This window comes from Tursiops truncatus, chromosome 13 (assembly GCF_011762595.2).
Source record: "Tursiops truncatus isolate mTurTru1 chromosome 13, mTurTru1.mat.Y, whole genome shotgun sequence".
In the NCBI taxonomy this organism is placed as follows: Eukaryota; Metazoa; Chordata; class Mammalia; order Artiodactyla; family Delphinidae; genus Tursiops; species Tursiops truncatus.
This window is the reverse complement of record NC_047046.1, coordinates 18,798,069-18,817,545: the sequence shown is the minus strand read 5'-3', so window position 1 is coordinate 18,817,545 and position 19,477 is coordinate 18,798,069. Positions and strand designations below refer to the sequence as shown.

General features: G+C 50.9%; 2 protein-coding genes across 9 annotated transcripts in view; one reads left to right on the top strand and one right to left on the bottom strand.

Annotated features, from left to right (window-relative positions):
* KIAA1671 (KIAA1671 ortholog) overlaps window positions 1-4,952 on the bottom strand; it is a 185,991-nt gene extending 181,039 nt beyond the window's left edge. For 3 of the 8 annotated variants that reach the window (XR_012325233.1, XR_012325234.1, XM_073790254.1), the window contains exon 1: window positions 4,843-4,951. The gene's annotated coding sequence lies outside the window, so the exon portion shown is untranslated. Of the gene's footprint in view, window positions 1-4,288; window positions 4,772-4,842 lie in introns of those variants that run through there. The other 5 variants (XR_012325232.1, XM_073790251.1, XM_073790253.1 and 2 more) reach the window with 3 other exon arrangements.
* Window positions 4,953-15,198: 10,246 nt separating this feature from the next.
* Window positions 15,199-18,705, top strand: LHFPL7 (LHFPL tetraspan subfamily member 7). The gene is given in 3 exon segments (XM_004332231.4): window positions 15,199-15,399; window positions 16,194-16,332; window positions 18,375-18,705. Coding segments are annotated over 3 exon segments (603 nt in total). The 3' UTR covers window positions 18,638-18,705.
* The last annotated feature ends 772 nt before the right edge of the window (window positions 18,706-19,477 follow it).

Sequence of the window (19,477 nt, the reverse complement as noted above, 5' to 3'; positions counted from 1 at the left end):
ATGCAATTCTTTCCATCTGGTTCCAGAGTGGACCAAAAAACCCCCAAAAAACAACTTAAGATAGCAGAGTGTGATAAGGGCGTGGAAAGAAGTAAACAGAGCATATGTATGTGGAAAGTTTCTGGAGGGTCGAGGGAACTGCTGACTGCGTTATCTCTGAGGAATGGGATTGGGGGTCCTGGGTGGGATTTTACTTTTCACTTAACGTAAATTCATTTTGCCGTTTTTGAAGTGTTTGGTATGTTACATGTTATTTTACCATAATATATATATTATATGTTATTATTATACTATGTGTGTGAGTGTGTGTGTGTGCGTGTGTGTGTGTGTGTGTATGTGTATCTCTTCTGACTCAGTGATGTAAATATCCAAAGATCAGCCTTTGGGGATGTATTTTGTATTCTCAGTGGAGACAAGGCTATACAACATTTCAAAGGTCACTCAACTGAGCAATTAGCAAATGTGGCAGTGATAACTACTTCTCAGAAGTCAATCCATAATCATTTCCATATTTGTCTCAATTTGCCTTCCCCCTCCCTTCCTCCCAACCAATTGACCAGATTTCTGTGGAGTGAATTCCTAAGGGCAGAGGCTCTTTTGACTTGCCCATAGAAGATGCTCAATAAAATATCCATCACATTGAAGGAAAAAAAAATTTGTGTGTGCATGTGTGTGTATCTCTCAATTCAAACTTTGTTAGCTTCTTTGTGAATGACGGGAGTTTCGGTAGTGGTCTTGGGCAGAAGGACCCCCTCAAAGCCTCAGTTTTATAAACTGCAGAATCAAGGGTCCCCAAAGCAGGCATCGCCTGTGTTTGTTGTGAAGAATAAAAAAAGAACAAAAGAGCTTCGCCCAGAACCCAGCACATGTAAAGGGTTCAGTGAAAAGCAGTTGCTCTGATGTGTTATGTGCTTTCTCTACATTCTCTCCAATCCTCCCATTTTACAGAGAAAGAAATTGAGGTCCCAGGAGGGGAATGGCTTGTCTGGGGTCACACTCCTATAATCTGGATGGGTGAGTGGGGGAAGAAATGTGAAACTCCTGGACAGAGATTCCCCCTGCCCTCCTCTCAATCCCAAACCTGCCAAAGCCTTCCTGTTTGGGTATTTAGGGAGCGGCAGGGGGTGTAAAGAGAATTTTTGTTGCCAATGGTCTAACTTTTATTTCTTCAACACACCCTGTATTCTGGGTATACCAATGAGCACACAGTTCTCCTAATGGCCCTGCCTTTGCCTGTCCTGCTCCTGCTGCCTGCAATGTCCTCATCCTTGCCCTCTCCTCCTTTAAGACTCAGCTCAAGTGTCACCCGTGGTCGCCCAACGTCCCCCCCGCCCACCCACCAAACACACCAGGTTGGAAGAGGCAAGCACCACATGCCTGAAACACTATATATATATATATATATAGTGTGTGTGTGTGTGTGTATATATATATATATATATATATATATATATACACACATAATGACATGCCGTGGTGACATCTATTATAATAATCATACCCACTACTTAGTGGGCACAGACCAGTGTGGACACTATGCCTGGTAATGTCCATGCACTGCTTCTCTCAACTTGTATAACAACCCTTTGAGGGAGGGGAGTATCCTATCATGAGACCATTTTACAGATGAGGACACTGAGTCTCAAACCAAATACCATGGCCTCAGACCACAGCCAGGAAGGGGCAGCGCCAGGGTTTGCCCCCAAGTCTCCCTGGCCGACTCCCTCCTTTCTATCCCTGCCTCCTCCTGGAAGCCTCCCTGGGTTTACCCCTGCTGCACCCTGACCCAACCTCACCAACATTTGTGGCTTCTCTATTCAACTTCCCTAACTCCAAACATCCTTGATTTGCAAGCTGGAAGCAAGTTCAAATCCCTGCTCTGCCACTGGCAGCTGACAAAGACCTCACCGCCACAACACTGAGTCCTGAATCTGTAAAATGGGACTGACGAGCCCCACCCCCTCACGCAGGAAGATGGTGAGGGTTCCAAGGTAAAGTCCCCTCAGATGTTTATGACCCTCCCAGGGCAGGTGACAACAGATGCTCAGGAAGGTTTGCTGACTTGAATGAAATACTGACACTTAAAATATTCAGGCCACCTCCACTGGGGGTTTCCTTCTCCAGATTGACTGCCATGCCTCCAGGAAGGGGTCTTCAACCGCATGGCTCTTGAAACACAACACTGACCACTGACTCTATCCAAGTTCAGTTCCGTCATCACCTCTCACCTGGATTTTTCGAGCAGTCTCCAGCCTCCTGGCACACCATCTCCCATCCAGCCTCCCCAAGAGATGGGCAAGCTTCCCAAAACACACATCTGACTCCATCCCTCTCCCCCAGAGAAACTCCCACAGTGCCCCAGTGCCCCAGTATAAAGTCCAAACCCCTGGGAATGGTTGCCCTGGCCCCTGCCAGGATCTCCAGCCAACACCCTATGCTCCCTCCTCCATCCAGGCACCCAGGCCTTTCTGTTCCCTCTTTCCAGCACATAACGCCATCCTCTACCCACCGGCACGCTCTCCAAGAAACAAACCCCCTGCCCACCATCCCCCACTCCAGGTCAGAAGCCCTCAGCCCCTCTTCCCATTATCACAGCTCTCTCCTTCTGGGCAACTGCCTCTTTTCACAAAGAATTTACCCCTTAAGGGTGTGCCTCCTCTTTGACATGGTGTCTTGAAATATTTGTTGAATGAATTAATTAATGAATGCACATTTAAAGCATCCCTCTGGGGCTCTTTTTCTGAGATGGTCAGAGATGTATTCTGGTGGTGCTGAGAGGGGAGAAAGGCTCACGGCCAGATAGTGGGCTGTTCCATTCTCCTGCCAAAGTCAGCCCTGAATAAAAGCCAGCCCCCAGGACCTCCAAGGGGGGGTGGGGCACCTCCAGACTAAGAATCTGGGGTGAGGGTTATACCCCCAACATCAAGAATCAGTACAGCTGCCTCACTGGACTGCAGGGCAAGCTGATTGCTCACAGCTAGATCGCAAGCCAGGAGGACAGACCCTATATTGCCCTGGGTCCACCATTTCTAGTGTCTGCCACATAGTAGGTGCTCAATACACACACTGGTTGACCGAATGAGCTTCTCACATGTCTAGACACTGTACTGAATGAAACCCTGTACTTCTGTAGGATAATTGCACCCTTGTCAAGCATGCAAATCCTTTAAAAAGGATTCCCCATAAAACCACCAGGACTGTGCCTAGTGGATGCACAACTCCCTCTGGAACTGTCCCAAGGATGAGACACCGGTGTCTGAGGGTGAATGCATGTTTGTCCAGGAGCTTCGATGGATTAGCAAAGGGAAAGCTGGGCCAAGGGAGAAGTCTTGTCCAAATGCCCTGGTTACTGATTAGCCAAACCCTAGAGCTTCTCTCTGCAAGGGGGATCAGAGGGGCAATTAAACCCCTTTGGAAGAAAGACTAAGTTAAATATCTGCCTAATCCTGCAGTTTAAAAAGACGGCAAGTTGGGTTTCTGGAGCCTTCCTTCAGATACCTGAGGGGAAGCGGCAGGGCATGAGACAAGGGAGAGACCACAGAACGAGGGCCCACTAATATTTACAGAGCCTGAACCTGTTTCAGACCTTTTATACCTATTAATCCTGCCAGGCACCCAGACGAGAGAGGACTGTGACCCCCACCCCCACTCCATTTCGCCCGAAAGGGAGACCCGGGCTCAGAGAGGTTAAGTGTTTTGTCCAAGGTCACAAAGAAGCTGCAAAGAAAAAGCACTTTCTTTGTGCAACAGGTATAGCCCTTTCCTTTCCAAAAGGTAATGGCAGCTCCTGTCTGGAGAAAGTTCAGTCCCGCGGGCAGGAAGCCCTGGCCACCTAGGCGGCGCGCGGAGGTCACACGGCAGCCCCACTACCGACCGGCTACCGACCAGCGGAGAAGCAGGGTTTCAGGGCGCGGCGCCGCGGCTCCGTGCCGAGTGTGTGCTAGGAGGGTGTGGAAAGGTCGGGCCCGGCTCCGGGGTCAACGGGCCGCTTCCCTTCCCCTGGGTCCCGCCTGTAGCCCTAGGCAGCGACGCCAGCGGGGTGGGGGCCACCCGAGCCTACCGGGAGCAGGGGGATTGAGCCTTAATCCCATCAGGGCGCCTCTGCCCTGAGAAGGCGCGCGGAGGGGTGCGCAGGCCCTGCAGGGAGGGCGCGTCCGGAGCCCCGGAGCCCGTGGGGCCCCGCGCGCTGCTCTCTCCACCGCCCCAGGTGCCCGGAGGATCCCTTCGCCCCGGGCTCCGCCTCGATCAGCACCCCCGCTTCCCAGTGTCCACCTCCTGGGCCTCCAACCTGCACGGACGTCCGGATCCTAGCAGTTCCAGGCTGGGTACGGATCTCCAGCGATACCCCAGCTCCCGGCCACCAGATCTCCTCTCGGAATCACTCCCAAGGCTCGGACCAGTGGGGGTCAGAGGAGAGGGATCAACTAGCTCCCAGTTTCCAATCACCGTCCACAGTCACCCCCAGGCTGGGGATCGTATGGGACCCCAGGCCACCAGTGCCCGATCCACTCCTGGGATCGACTCCCAAGTCTTCAACCGGGTGGCGTGGGATCCATTGGCTGCCCAGTGAGGGATCTTCCCGCGGGATCCACTCCCAAGTCTCGAGAGACAGACCTCCCGGCTCCCAAATCGAGATGCCTTCTCCCCGCAGACCCAAAGCCCCGGGAGATCCACCGGGTCCCCACCTCTTCCCCGGCCAACTTTGCCAACTTTTCTCCCGGGGTCTCAGCCGAGCAGAAACTTGGCGGCCATCGCCGGCCGCCGCCTCCCCGGCCCCCTTGCAGGCCGGGGACAGGGGGCGGATGGCCTGCCCCCATCTACCGCCGCCGCCGCTCAACCTACCCTAGAGCCGCCGCCGCCGGCCCGCCGTGCCTCCACCTGCCCGCAGCCCTTGGCACCTGCCCGCGTCGCCCGCGGCCCAGCGCAGCCTAGCCTGCTGGGGGCGGGGCCTCGGGCGTGGAAGCGCCCCCGTCGCCGTGGGAACCGTGGCCGGCGGCGCCTGCGCAGTGGGCCCCGGGGCGGAGCGCAGCCGGCGGACCCGTGCTCTCGGCCGGCGCCGGGGCCGGGGGACGGTGAGACAGGTCAGGGGTCACGAGTTTGCCCCGACACTCCTCCCGGAAGCGGTCCCGGCCCTCGAGCCCCGACCCCGCCGCGCCGGACTCAGAACGTTGTTCATGATCCCCGCCCGCATTCCCGGGGTCAGCCCGCGGCTCTGGCTAGGATCCCCCGCAATGGACACCGACCGGCCGCCGGGTCTGCGCCCCCAAGAGCCTAATGCAGCCCGGGAACTCAGGAGGCGCACGGTTAGAGCCTCGCCCATTGAATCTCTTGGGCTGCGGGCGCCGGCTTGGGTGGGTGGGGGTGGAGGGGCGGTCTGCGCGAGGCGCTCGCGTCGCCTCGCGGCAATCAGGGGAATTGCACCCGGGACCGCACGACCAGGGGCTTGGCAGGAGGTTGTTCACTCCCGCTGGGGCGCCTACTGTATGCCACGCCTGCTGCCATTGTGTTGAGGTGGGGGTTGAGGTGTGAGGCATTTAGAGACTTTTTGGACAAGTTGAGAGAATCGAAGGAAGTTGCTCCTGAATGGGAAAATGCCTGTTTTGCTATCCTTTACTCATTTCATTCCACAGGTCTTTATTAAGCACCTGCAGTATGCTGGATGTCAGGGACCCAGTGGTGAAGCATCTGGCAATATACAGGCTCTCGTGGAGCTTACAGACATTGTAAACAATATTTGCACGAATAAATTGAATTGTATTTGTGACTCGTGCTTTCTTCCTTAGGAAGGAAATGTACGGAGAGTTAACTGAAGGATCTAAAATCATACATGAATTTATTGTACGTCAGTTAGACCTCAATAAAGTCAAAGAGAGGAAAAAGAACATCACGCTGTGTGGCTTCAGGAGAATTGGCAGGGATCTCTCTTACCTGTCTTTCTCTCAATTTGTGTGTGTGTGTAAGAAGGCACCCCTGTTACAGGAGATACATACATCATATCTCTTGTTTCTTTTAATCTGCACTTTTGAAGTAAGTATCAGCATTTTATCAAGCAGCAGCCTGAGACTTGCCCACAGTGATGGAACCCAGAAGTGGTGAGGCAGTGGCCCCATGACGCCCATGGCTGCATTGGTTCTTCGTTGCTGCACGCGGGCTTCTCATTGTGGTGGCTTCTCTTGTTGCAGAGCACGGGCTCTAGGTGCGCAGGCTTCAGTAGTTGTGGCACGTGGGCTCGGTAGTTGTGGCTTGCAGGCTCTAGAGCGCAGGCTCAGTAGTTGTGGTAGACAGGCTTAGTTGCTCTGCGGTATGTGGGATCTTCCCGGACCAGGGATCGAACCTGGTTCCCTTGCATTGGCAGGCGGACTCTTAACCACTGTGCCACCAGGGAAGTCCCAACGTCTTACATCTTAGAATAATCTCCTGTATCTGGATGTCTTGAGAACAGCCATCAGTAGGACCCAACTGAGTGGCTTTTAAATACGACTACCACTCCCAGGGCGGAGTCTTTGTGGTGGGGGACAGAGAATGGTTGGATTGAAAGTTAAAATGCCTCAAAATCAACCTTTAAGCAGGACTTTTGCATTACATGTATATTATATGAGCAAAGGCAAATCGTCTGCTGTCCTCTCCAGAACTTCTGGAAGCAGGGGCTTTTATCTCTTTAGTTCACTCCTTATTCTTAGTGCCTAGAGCAGAGCTTGGTACATAGTAAGTGCTCAATAAATACTGCGCTTAATAAATATTGGATTAAATGCATGAATGGCCAACAGCTGATAGGGTACCCTCTACTATCTCTCCTCCATAACCTTATCAGAACTTCCTGTCTCTCCCAGGCACATCTCAATGAACCAGAACATGTGGGCTGAGGATTCTGTTGAACTGGATGTCTCTCAGCTCCCCATCCAGCTTAGTCCTCCATCTTGGCCTCTCCTCTCTATCCCAGAACTTAAGTGGGGGAAGGGAGAAGACAGTCCTTTTTCTGCCACCTGTCACAGAAACCCCAAACCCAGATGTGTCCCCAGCCCTAGCCAGCCCACCCCCAACTCTACACCCCAAGAAATGCCCAGTGTCAGTTCTACCCACATCAAGCTTTGAGGGGAAATCTCAGATGTGCCAAACTACAACTCCCAGAGTCCTCCTGGCCCCAGAAGGGGCGGGACTTCCTGGCTCAGCCCCACCTTAGCTGATTCTCTCTGTGTTCCTGTGTCTTCCTTCCCAGGTGAGAGGCTGCCAGCCAGCACACACCCAGAGATTACACCCTGACCAAAGAGGTGTCAGGTTCTACATTGTTTTCAGAGCCAACACCCCACCCACCACTCCCAGCCCTGGCTTTTCTCTTCCTGAGGAGAGAGGACAGTGCCACCCAGGAACTTTCCCAGAACCCCTTCTCTGCCGTTGTTTGCCCCCTCTTCCAGAATGTTTGTCCTGAACTGGCAGCTCTGTCCAGTAGAGCTTTCTGCAATGACAGAGATGTTCTATATCTGCACTGTCCAACATCAATCGCAGATGACTACTGAGCACTTGAAATTCGGTCATTGTGTCCGAGGAGCTGAATTTTTTATTTCGTTTCATTTTAATTAACTTAAATAACCACACGTGGCTACAGCTACTGTATTGAACAGAACTCACACACTCCTTGGCAAAGACCATATTCACACATTTTCATTGATGTATATTTATTCATTTTGTTTCTCCCGTAATTTACCTGCTCCTTGAAGGGGAGAGCCAGTACGTTCTTTGAAATGTTTTCTCTCAACACCAGGCCTTTGCCCATGCCGTGGCCTCTGTCTGGAACACTTTGCCCTCCATCATCTGTAACAACTATGTGTCCTTCAGATCTTAGTTTTAAAGTCAACTCCTCCAAGAAGCCATCCCTGATTACCATCCCTTACCCACATGCCGAAGCTTCTGAGTCTTCTAGCCCCAACTAGACACTGCTGACACTGTAGTATAATTGCCCAATTACTTCTCTGTCTCACTTTCTAGACTATGAGCTCCTTGGGAGCAGAGACTAGCATAATACCTGAATCAGAGCTGACCCCCAATAAATATTCATGGAGTTCAACGTTGAATAAATGTTTTCACATGATACAATCCAATGCCTCATTCACAGTAGTGATACTAATGAAAGCTGTAATTTATTGAGCTGTCTCATTAAACGCCACAACAATCCTATAAGAGATACTATATTATCTCCTTTTCACAGGTAAGTGATCTGAAGCTCAGAGAGGTTAAGTAAATCATTCAAGGTCACACAGCTAGGATCACAGCCTGGGTTCCCTAGAAAACAGAGCCTGAGGCAAGATTTATAAGCTAATGCCTTATTAGGGATGAAATCCCAGCTTAACAAGAGTGAAGGAAAAGGGACTGTGAGACTGAGAAGGAGAGAGAGCAAATATAAGACGTGTCTTACTAAGTTGGCCACAGCTTTCCAAGAAAATACGGCTGGGAGTTCCACTGCTCAGGGCATCTCTGGAGAAGCCACGTGAAACATGCAGGGATAAAGGGCAAGAACTTCATCTGCCGGCCCGTCCCCTTTCCTGTCTGCCATTAGTGACCATTGGGCCCAACTGCTCCTCATGTCTGAGCTGTGTTACCTACACCTCCAGGCAGCCATGAGGGAAGCCAGTTCTACACCCAGAGCTTCACCTGAGTCTAGAAGAGGAGGCAGCAGAACCCTATTCCCAGCCCCCAGCCAAGGATCCAGTCAGGTCGGACTGGACCACAGCTGGGGTCGTTGGGAGACCAAGCCACGACTCAGGCCTCATCACCGCAGGCTGAACTGGCCAAGTGGCTGCAGCAACTGACCCAGGCCGCCTGCAGGGGCAGGTGAGCGGAGGCTTACGGCATCCAGTGCCGCTGGGTGGCCAGGAAGGACACAGCTAAGCACACCTGAGAAGGTGCATCCTTCAAGCCTGAGAGATATCACACTGGGATTCAGATCCAGTTCAGACTAGCTCCAAAGCCCTTCCACAAATACTGATTGAAGGAAAGAAAAAGAAAAAGAATAAATACGTGACTGAATGAGTGGGAAAAAAACCCTGGCAATCATCTCTTCAAAACCCTGGTGTATTCCAGAGGCTCTCATTTTACAGTGGAAAGACTGAGGCCCAGTAAAGCAGAGATCCCCTGACCAAGGCCACACTGAGTGTGGGTGGCAGAGCTGGGACTCCAGGCTCGGTCTCAGGCATCACTGAACCTTCCTGCTTCTGACAGCACCAACTGATGTGTCTCATTTGTTGTGTCAGCATTCATAGCATCAGAGTGACGCCTCTTGTTCTCACCTTCCCAGCATCCGCGGCCCATCCTCTGCTAACAGCACCTTGGTTTTCCTCCTGGAAACCAACCCAGCCCCCACCTTTAGTCCATGTAGTTCTAGCGCGGTGAGCCTCATGACATGCTTACTCTAATCCCCATTCTCCAACTCTCAATCCCTAATCCTTGAGCCCAGGTCCTAGGTCTGGCCAATCAGAGCATCCCATTTCCCTGGCCACAATGATGGGACCCAAGCTTGTCCAGTGAGCGTTAATCACAGCAATTGCGGCAACTATGTGCAAAGAGGAGCTTTTTTTTCTCTGGGGCTGCTAAGCCTGGAGGCACCAGAAGCCAACACTGTTAGAATCTGCCTGAAAGCGAACCTAACTCAGCAGAAAATGGAGCTGAGAGATGGAGAGAGAAAGAGAGGTCCATTGCTTGTTCACCTGGAGCCAGCTGTGCCTGAAGCTGTCCCACAGAATTTTCAGTTATGTAAGCCAATGCATTTCTCGTTTCTAGTTGAGCCAATTGGAGCTGCACTTCCATCACTTACCGCAAAGACAAGACAAGCGCCTATTCTGTGCCAAGTTTTATGCTGAATGTGGGAGACAAAGATTTTTCAGATCCAGTGCCTACTCTCCGCAGGTTTACAGCCTGCAGGGTAGGTATCCAGATCCCAGAGAAATATCCCTCAACTAGAATTACCAAGGCAGAAAAGTAGAGAGCACAGTGGCAAGAATTTCAACACCTGGTGTTTAATCGTAGATCGGTTAATCCCTATTCATGCCTTCTCCTACCCAGGAAACCCCATACCCTCACCCCATCCTGATTTGGGGCTGGCTTTTCCCTCTTTGCCCAACCCACCCAGCAGCCCAGTGAAAGCCTGTCGATTTAAGGAACTGGGAAGGAAAATACACACACACATGCACGCGCACACGCACACGCACACACACACGCGCACACACACACACACACACACACACCCCTCAGGCCAGCTTATCACACACTTGGGCTTTGTTCAGCAGCCTGAATGTTTCCTTCAAACAGAAGGACACCTGTTATGAGGTCGCAGACGTATGTTCAAAGCTGGAGCCTGAGAAGAAGTGGCCACGTTGGAGGGTCTTGACCTGAAGTGTGGTGAGTCTGGAGGGAAGAGGGATGTGAGGTCAGGATGGGGAGAGAGGAAAGTATTGTCCAGGAACCATAATGGGCTTTAAGGGTCCATGAGCCCCTGAAATTACAATACTGTGTGTGTGTGTGGGGGGGGGGGTGTATACAAGTACGTCTGCATGAAGAATGCATCCATGCTTTTAAATCCTATTTTCAAAGGAATTCATCACCTCCAAAAGGTTAAGTCCCACTGGTCTAGGATATGGCCATCTTTCTGCAGGTGGGTGTTTTAGTCTACTCAGCCTGCTATAACATAGTGCCACAGACTAAGTGGCTTATAACCAACAGAAATTTATTTCTCTCAGTTCTGGAGGCTAAGAATTCCAAGATCAGGTAGCTTTGGTGTCTAGTGAGAGCACGCTTCCTGGTATATAGATGGCTGTCTTCTTGCTATGTCTTCACATGGCAGAAGGGGCAAGAGTGCCCCCTGGGGTCTCTTTGTAAGGGCACGAATGCCATTCATAAGTCCACCCTCATGACCTCATCACTTCCCAAATGCCCATCTCTCGATACCATCACCACTGGGGTTAGCATTTCAACATGTGATTTTGGGGGGCACACAAACAGTCCACTGCAATGGGGAAACAGAGGCTTGGAGCCATTACATTACATCATAATTCGACCAGCTCACACAGCCAACTTGTCATGGAGCTGGAAAAGCACCAGAAGTAGGGCTGACCTGGCTGTGCAGCTAGGAGAATGAGACAAGGGATGCGGGTCAAAGTCCTCCCCTAAACCTGACTTGCCCATCTTCAGATCTCAGCCTGGATGTCACCTGGCACCCAGGCTGGATCAGGTGCCCCTCCTCTGTGCCTGCCCCAGCATCGCCCTGGGCTTTCTCTTGGTGTGACGCTGTGTCTGTTTGCATCTGTTGATCGATGGGTTGGCGAAATACACCTCTCAGGCTTCATCTAGGCTACGCCACACTCAGATGCCCCCGCCTCTCCTAGCAAACCGGTCCCTCCTGCAGCCTCCCTATCTCAAGCAAGGGCAGCCCCTCCATTCCAGGGGCCAAGGTCGAAAGCCCTGGCGGCATCCTTGCCTCCTCTTGGTCCCTCACACTCCAAGTCCAATCCATAAGCAAAGCTGGTTGGCCGGACCTACCTTTTTCCTTCAACAAAGATCCAGAATCCGCCCCCACCCTCCCTCTCTCCTCTCTCTCGGGTCCACTGATGTCTCTCACCTGACTGACCGAAGTTGCCTCTGGCTGTTTCTTCCTCGCCCTTCCTTCTGCCTCTCCTCCATGCAGAAGCCAGTGATCTTTTTTTTTTTTCTGTATGTGGGCTTCTCACTGTTGTGGCCTCTCCTGTTGTGGAGCACAGGCTCCGGACGCGCAGGCTCAGCGGTCACGGCTCACGGGCCTAGCCGCTCCGCAGCATATGGGATCTTCCCAGACCGGGGCACGAACCTGTGTCCCCTGCATCGGCAGGCGGACTCTCAACCACTGCGCCACCAGGGAAGCGCCACCAGGGAAGCCCCAGAGTGATCTTTTTAAAACACTGGGACAGGTGACGTCACATCTCTGCTCAAGACCACCCACAGACTCCCCATCTCACTCAGAAAGTAAAAGCCAAAGATCTATCATTGCCTACAAGGCCCACCACTCTCCCCCTTTCCTCATTCCTTCCAGTTACCGGGTCCTCCTCGCTTCTGCCAACATGCCAAGTACACGCTTACCACAGGGCCTTTGCACCTGCTCCTCCCTCTGCCTGGAATTTCCTCCCCCATAAATCCACATGGCTTCCTCCCTCAGCTCTTACTCAAAGGTCACCTTCTGGGCTTCCCTGGTGGCGCAGTGGTTGAGAGTCCGCCTGCCGATGCAGGGGACACGGGTTCGTGCCCCGATCCGGGAAGATCCCACATGCCGCGGAGCGGCTGGGCCCGTGAGCCATGGCCGCTGAGCCTGCGCGTCCGGAGCCTGTGCTCCGCAATGGGAGAGGCCACAACAGTGAGAGGCCCGCGTACAGCCAAAAAAAAAAAAAAAAAAAAAAAGGTCAAAGGTCACCTTCTCATGGGGCTTTCCTGACCATCCCCCAGTCACTCACCATCTCCCTTCCCAGCTTCATTTTCCTCTGTGGCACTTATTTACATCAGGCATCTTATATATTATTTCCTTATTGTCTCTCTCTCCCACTAGAGTGTAAGCTCCATGAGGACAGTCGTTTTGTCTGTTTTCCTCACTGCTGAACCCCCACCACCTAGAACAGTTCTCGGAACATAGTAGATACTCAATAAATATTTGTTGACTGGATGGACAGATGATGGACCATATTCTTCCACCCTGTTTGTCTGCCTTGCCCACGAAACCCTAAGCTCCTTGAGGGCAGGCACTATGTTCTGTTCACCACTGTATCTGTGAAGGTCACACAGGGTTGGGCACATAAAAGTTGAATGAATGAATGATCAATTCCTTCCAGTTCACAGACGAGGACACGGACAGCAGGATGATGGGGACATACCAAGGCTCTAGCAGCCACCTCTAAATACCCGAATCCCAGTTCCCCTTCTGCCATGGCTGGCTATGGCTACCCTGGCCATCCATGCTCACTGGCTGGAGCAGGTGGGAGGGTTGACCAAATTCTAACCCTGGGTAGCTCCTAAAAAACGCTGGGGTATTTGACTTTTAAACTAATTTCTTAATATCACTTTGGGTTTAGGTCCCAGAGTCAGGAGCCTGATTCCCTGAGTTTGAGTCCCTGGTCCACCACTCATTTCCTGAGGCTTCATTTTGTCATCTGTAAAATGGGAACTCAGATAACAGTACTACCCACCCTATCATAGAGGGACCACAGTCTTGAATTGAATGAGGCACTGAAAGAGTTTAGAATGGGGCTTGATGAGTGCTCAGGAATTGTCAACTGCCATTAACAGTTAAGCACTGAGCTGGAGGAGAAAATATTCAGTCCCTTTCATGTTTCCCTTAGGTGGATTCCAGGTAATTGAAGCCTGGCCGGATGTGGTTTCGGGTTATAATGCCTCATTTAAGTTTCTGGGCACCTGGACGGTTGGTGTGATTTTCCCAGGTGACACTGAGCACATTATCTGGAGAACAAAACTTCTTTCAAGGTCAGAAACGCCCGGAGAGGCACTGGGGCGGCCAGAGAGAGGCAAAATCACGGGCCTCAGTCAGCTCTGGGCTCCCCAGCTTCCTGGCTGGAATTACACCCCTCGGGATTCCTGCCAGCCCCAAAGTTGAGGCTGATTTTGGTGTAGGACAAAAATCCATCCTCCCTTCCTCAAGGGGCCGTGTCTCATTTGCTGGCTAGCTGCCGTGAGGTTTTTCTAATCCTGGGAATAAAATGTCTGTGCCACCTTACCCTGACCTACCTTCCCAGGCTTAGCTCAGCCCCTCTCCCTGCAGCACACCTGCATCTGACCCCCTAGAACCCTACCCCTACCCTACCCCCATTTCCAGAGAGACGAGGTGACCTCCCCAAGGTCATAGGGGGGAAACGTGGTTTGTTGCTTCTTTCTACCACATCATCCTGCTCAGTGATTGAACCCAACACCACAGGCCCCCTGGGATTTAGAATCTGCTTTTACAGATGCAGAAGCTGAGGCCCAGAGCAATGGGGCAACTTGCTGCAGGTCACACAGCTGGGAAGTGGTAGAGGGACTGGCTGGCCTCCAAGCCCAGGATTCCGGCCACGTTTAAAGTGCTGGCTGGGCTTAGAGTCCCAAAGTGAAACCCAAGGTTGAAGTCCTGGAAAGTCGGTGTAGGTGCCCTTGGCTGGCTCAGCTGCTTTTGATCCCGGGTGCCCTTAGGCTGCCTCAGCCCTTCTGGGCCTCACTTCTGACCATCAATGACAATGCTGGCTATTAGCAAACCACCATCCTGCCTCAGCATCTCATCCAACCTCTATTATTATTTTGGTAAGACTGGACTTGAAATCAACTCTCTTTCTCCTTAAAATAGATTTTAGTTTAAGATGGATAACCGGTATCATGCCAAAAAATAGAACAAAAACACCACAACAAATACAAGGAAAATCCAACTACATCCCCCAAACCTCACTAGACCCCACTGCTTGCTCAGGGCTCCCTGTCTTTTAAAAAGAGGAGATAGACAGATGCTTGGGAGATGATTAAGACCCTTTAGCTCCAACAGACATTTTCTCCTTGGTGTAAAGAGAAGGATTGAAGGAGAATTGAAAACTAAGTAACTCTTGGCATTTAAGGCTGGGTTCAGGTGCCACCTGACTATCCCTCAAGGGTCATATGTGGCACTGCATGAAACAGCGATATATAAAACAATGCCATTTACATACATGAAAAATACACATATACTGAACAATATTGATTTTGCAAAAATACCTCCATACAAAAAGATACACATTAAATAATGGTTAAGGATTGAGAGGAGATAGCTGATGGGCAGGGTAGAAGCAGACCTTTTGGAAAGTGCAAGCCTTGATGGGCAGAGCGAATGAATGAAGGAATAAATGAATGAATGAATGAAACACGAGAGGGGGCTCACATGGACCAGTGATGATCATTTCCCGAGGACTGGTTGTGCTCCAAGGTCTGTTTAAGCACTAACATTCATTCTAAAATTTGGAGTTTCGACTTTCAGAACTTGTTAGGGAAAAGACCCACCCTCACCCCAGTTATTAACACCTCCAAGTGCATCCCAGGCCGAAGGGAGGCTAATGACCTGTGATCTGAAGACAGGACCAGATCCCTGGCTGGCCGGGGAGGGGGGACACCTTTGCCAGCCCCTGTTTCTCTCCTTCCACTAATCTTGTCCCTTGACCTCTAGGTCACTGACATTCCCTGATGGTGGGCAGCGTGTGGGCAACTCTGGGGCTTTCCCTAACCTGCATCTCAGCCCTCAGCCTCATCTCTCCTGCCTGGTTCCAGACCACCACTTTCTCCTTTGGTGTCCTCACCTACTGCTCCTGGCCTCAGGGTAACAGCTGGAACCAGAGCTGTGGGACCTTCAGGTCCCCGGATGATATTCCTGACTTTGCCTGGAAGGTGAGGCGTGGTCTCATCCATTCACTGGGACCTGGCGGTGGGGCACTCTTAAACCCATCAGAGTAAAAAAAAAAAAAAAAAAAGCCAATTTCTGCTCACCTTCCTTCTAACCTCTGACTCGGTAGGTGCGGGGTGGGGTCTGGCTATCCGCATTTTAGCAAACACCCAGGATGATCCTGAAAGCAGCTGCCAGCATGCAGTGCTTTTGTACAAATTAGGAAAAGGATGCCCCTTCTTCAGGACTCTATACTGCCATCTGCTGGAAAAGTGCTGTAGTCAATATGCATTTCTGTGATGACTCCCAAACGCATCTCCTGGAGTTGTGCAGTGCACAACCTGTACACACCTACCTGGTCATCCTCTATCTAAGCGCTGCTAGGTTTGAAAACCACAGCTAAGGTGTTGAAAGTCACTGCAAATTGCCAGATTCAACAATGGGCACAATGGGTTGGGACTCCCAGTTCAGCACCTCTAAGGAAGATTACACAGCCTTCAAAACCGATTACAAAGGTGCCTCTCTTGGTGACTCTGCTGTATAGCAGGTACTCAATAAAGGGAGGGTATAGTGGTTGTAGATCTAGATCTTAATTCTGACTCTATCTCTTAAGTAGCTGTGTGCTCTGAGGGAAATGACTCCAATTCCTTATACCTCTGTTTGTTTATATGTAAAACAGGGATAATAATAGCACAGACCTTGTGGGATTTTGAGGACTCAGTAGCTGATCAGTTAAGCAGAGAGAGCAGAGCCTGCCCCCACCCCAGACAACACCCTCCCTCCTTTCTCTTCCTGGCAGGTCTCAGCTGTGATGCTCCTTGGAGGCTGACTCCTATTGGCCTTCAGTGCAATTCTCTTCCTGTCCTGGGCCTTAGCCCCCAAAGGGCTGTGCCCAAGGAGGGGCAGCGGCCCAATGCCAGGGGTGCAGGCAACAGCAGGTAAATCTTCTATCACATATGTGTTCCAGACATGTTTGTGGAATGAATGAATGAATGAATGGATGGATGGATGGATGGATGAGCCTGTAAGCAGAGTCTTGCCTCCTAGTTGAATCTCAGAGATAAACCCTAGGATTGTAGACTATTCCAGGTCCTTTAACAAGCCAGAAGTTGGAGGTAGGGAATGGTATCCTTAACATCACCCTCTCTTGCCCTTATCCAAACCCAGTCTTAATAGTCTGTCCTCCTTTGTTTCTCTCCCATCCATCCACTTTGCATCATTTTTACCAGGACCATCATATACAGTTGGGCAGGTTGTGCACTGCATAAGGGCATCCAGCTGAGGGCTGAGAGCTGCTGAAATCTAGCCATGCTCCAATTCCTAAGCTGTGAAAACTGCAGGGCTGCGTCTGCCCGGCTGCATCTGCTTTTCTCTAATTCACACATCGGCTTGGGATGATCTAGCTCAGGTCTTGACTGAACCTTCATCCAATTAATTCTCCACCATCTCTCACCTGGTTTAGAGGTGACCACCTCACACGTCTCCCTGCTGCCACTCTTGCCCCCTAGAGTCTGTTTGCCACACTCTGGCCAAGTGGGTCCTGTTGAAGCTGAAATCAGACCATGCCACTCGGACTGGCTTATCCGCGCCAATGACTTCCTGTTACCGATGAGGCTCCACTGATGAAGCTCTCATTCGCTCGCTGACCTCATCTCTTACCTGCTCCGCCAGGCTCAGCATGCTCCAGCCAAACTGGCTTGCTTTCTGTTGCTCATGAAAACCAAGCTTGTTCCCTCTGCCTGGAATTCTCTCTTCTCAGATCTTCACATCTTGCTCCTCCCACTTCATTAAGGGCTTTGCTCAAATATCACTGCCTCAGTGGGGTCTTCCATGACCTCAAGGTAAGGGAGCTTCCCTCTCCTTAGAGTCCCCTTCCTCTTACCTTGCTTTCCATTTTTCATAGCACTTACCTGCCCGCTTGATAATATCTTATCTGCCTGCTTGATTATTGTGCATCTCTCTCCACTAGAACATCAGCTCCATGAGGGCAAGGACATGTCTGCCTTGATATCACCAGCATCTAACACGGTACTTTGCACATAATAGTTGCTCATTAAATATTTGTTGAATCAATGGATGGAGATACAGTCCTTGTCCTCCAGTGTCTACTGGGGGTGGGGTGTATTAGGCAGTTATAACTCAGTGGGTATTTGGCACAAGAGGATGAGCACAGGATGCAAAGAAAAACTCCAAGAGGTACCAGACCCAGTGTGTGGAAGGTGTTAAGGAAGGTTTCCTTGAGGAGGCATCACTGAGATGAATCTGGAAGGATGAGTGGGAGTTAACCAAATGTAGAAGGGTGTTTCAGGTAATGGGAACATCACGGGCCAAGGCACAGAGAAAAGAGCAAGGCATGTGCAGGTAACCTCAAGTGGATGAGAGTGGCTGAAGGGTGGCTGCAGGTCACGTGACTCTCCTGCACGGGGAGTGCCTTCTAGGTGCAGAGGTGTCGGGTTCATTTTCTTAGTATCATTAGTACCTTTGACAGAGTGCCTAACAGTTTTGATGAATGAGTGCATGGATGGATGGATGGGTTGGTGAATGGATGGAGTAGGGTGGGTAAGTAGGTGGACGAGTTGATGGATGCATCAATAAACATATTACTGGAAGGATGGATGAATAGATAGATGGATGGAAGGATGGGGAAAATGGGTAGACTGGAATATGGATAGATGGATGGATGGATGAATTGGTGGAAGGCAGGTGGCTAAGTGGGTGGATGGCTGGCTGGCTGGCTGGATGAGTGAATGGATAGGGAGGTGTAGGAATGGAGAGAATGAGTGGATGGGTGAGTAGATGGACAGATGGGTGGAAGGCTAAGCTGAGTGATAGGTGGATAAAAGGATAGATGAGCCAATAAATAAGTGAGTGGATGGATGGATGGGAGGGGGATAGGAGGGTGGATGAGTGAGTCCTGGGATGGAAAGGCAGCCCAGAGCCCCTTGACCGACACACTGGTTTTCCTTGCTGCTGTTTCTAGCCATCGCCACCATTGTGGGCCTGCTGGTTTTCCCGATCAGCTTGGCCTCCCCCTTTGCCAAGGAAGCCTGCTTAGCCTCCTCTGTGTACCACGGTGGTCAGTGCCAGCTGGGCTGGGGCTATGTGACTGCCATCTTCCACACAGTCCTGGCCAGCCTCCTGCCCATGTTCAGGTGGCTCCACATGACTGAGGTCCAGCAGAGGACCATCCTCTTCTCCAGTGACACTGAGAGCATCATCCTCGTGCCAGAAATGAGCAAATAAAAATATCTCAGGAGGAGCAAAAAGAGCCCATGCAACAGTTGTATGAAATCACCATGCACCCAGGTTCAAATCCCACCTCTGCTGCTTCCTTGCTGTGTGACCTCAGACAAGACACTTCACTTCTCTGGGCCTCGGTGTATACTTCTGTAAGATGGGAGTGTGTGTGAAATAATGCCTACCTCATAGGGTTGTTATGAGAATTAACTTAAGATGCTGTGTATAAATAAAGCCCTTAGCATGATGTTAGGCACTAGTATTCAATAAACTTTAGCTATAATTATTATAATCCCTATCTCACAGGACTGTGGTGAGGATAAATCTATTCATGAAAAGTGCCTGGGGCAATTCTGAATCCGTGGTCACCACTCAAATACTACATCTTTTAATAAGTATGTGCATATTCTCTATGAGAGAATAAAATAAAAATATCCTTCCCTTTTTATAACTCCTCCTCTTGGAGAATTTGAAAATTTTTCATTTTCCCATCAAACGTCTAGTGAGTGCCCCTTATAGATGAGAGTTGGTCCAGTGCTGGGGTGGGGATCGGGGGGTGTCAGGCAGTAAGGACCTATCTCACCCCTCCATGGACAATCCCACTGATGTGGAAACTTCACTGTTATTTGGGGAACATGAGGCCCCTCACGATCCAGTCCAAACCTCTCTCTCCAGCTTCTTTCTTGTCATTCACCCAACCCTGCGCCTCTCCCTCCAGCCACACTGAATTCTGAGCTCACAGTAGGTCTCTTCACAGCTCCACCCCTTTGTACACATTGCTCTCTCTGCCAGGGATGGAGTCAGTCTGTTGCCTTTGCTTATCAAGACCCATTGTCCTTCTTTGGG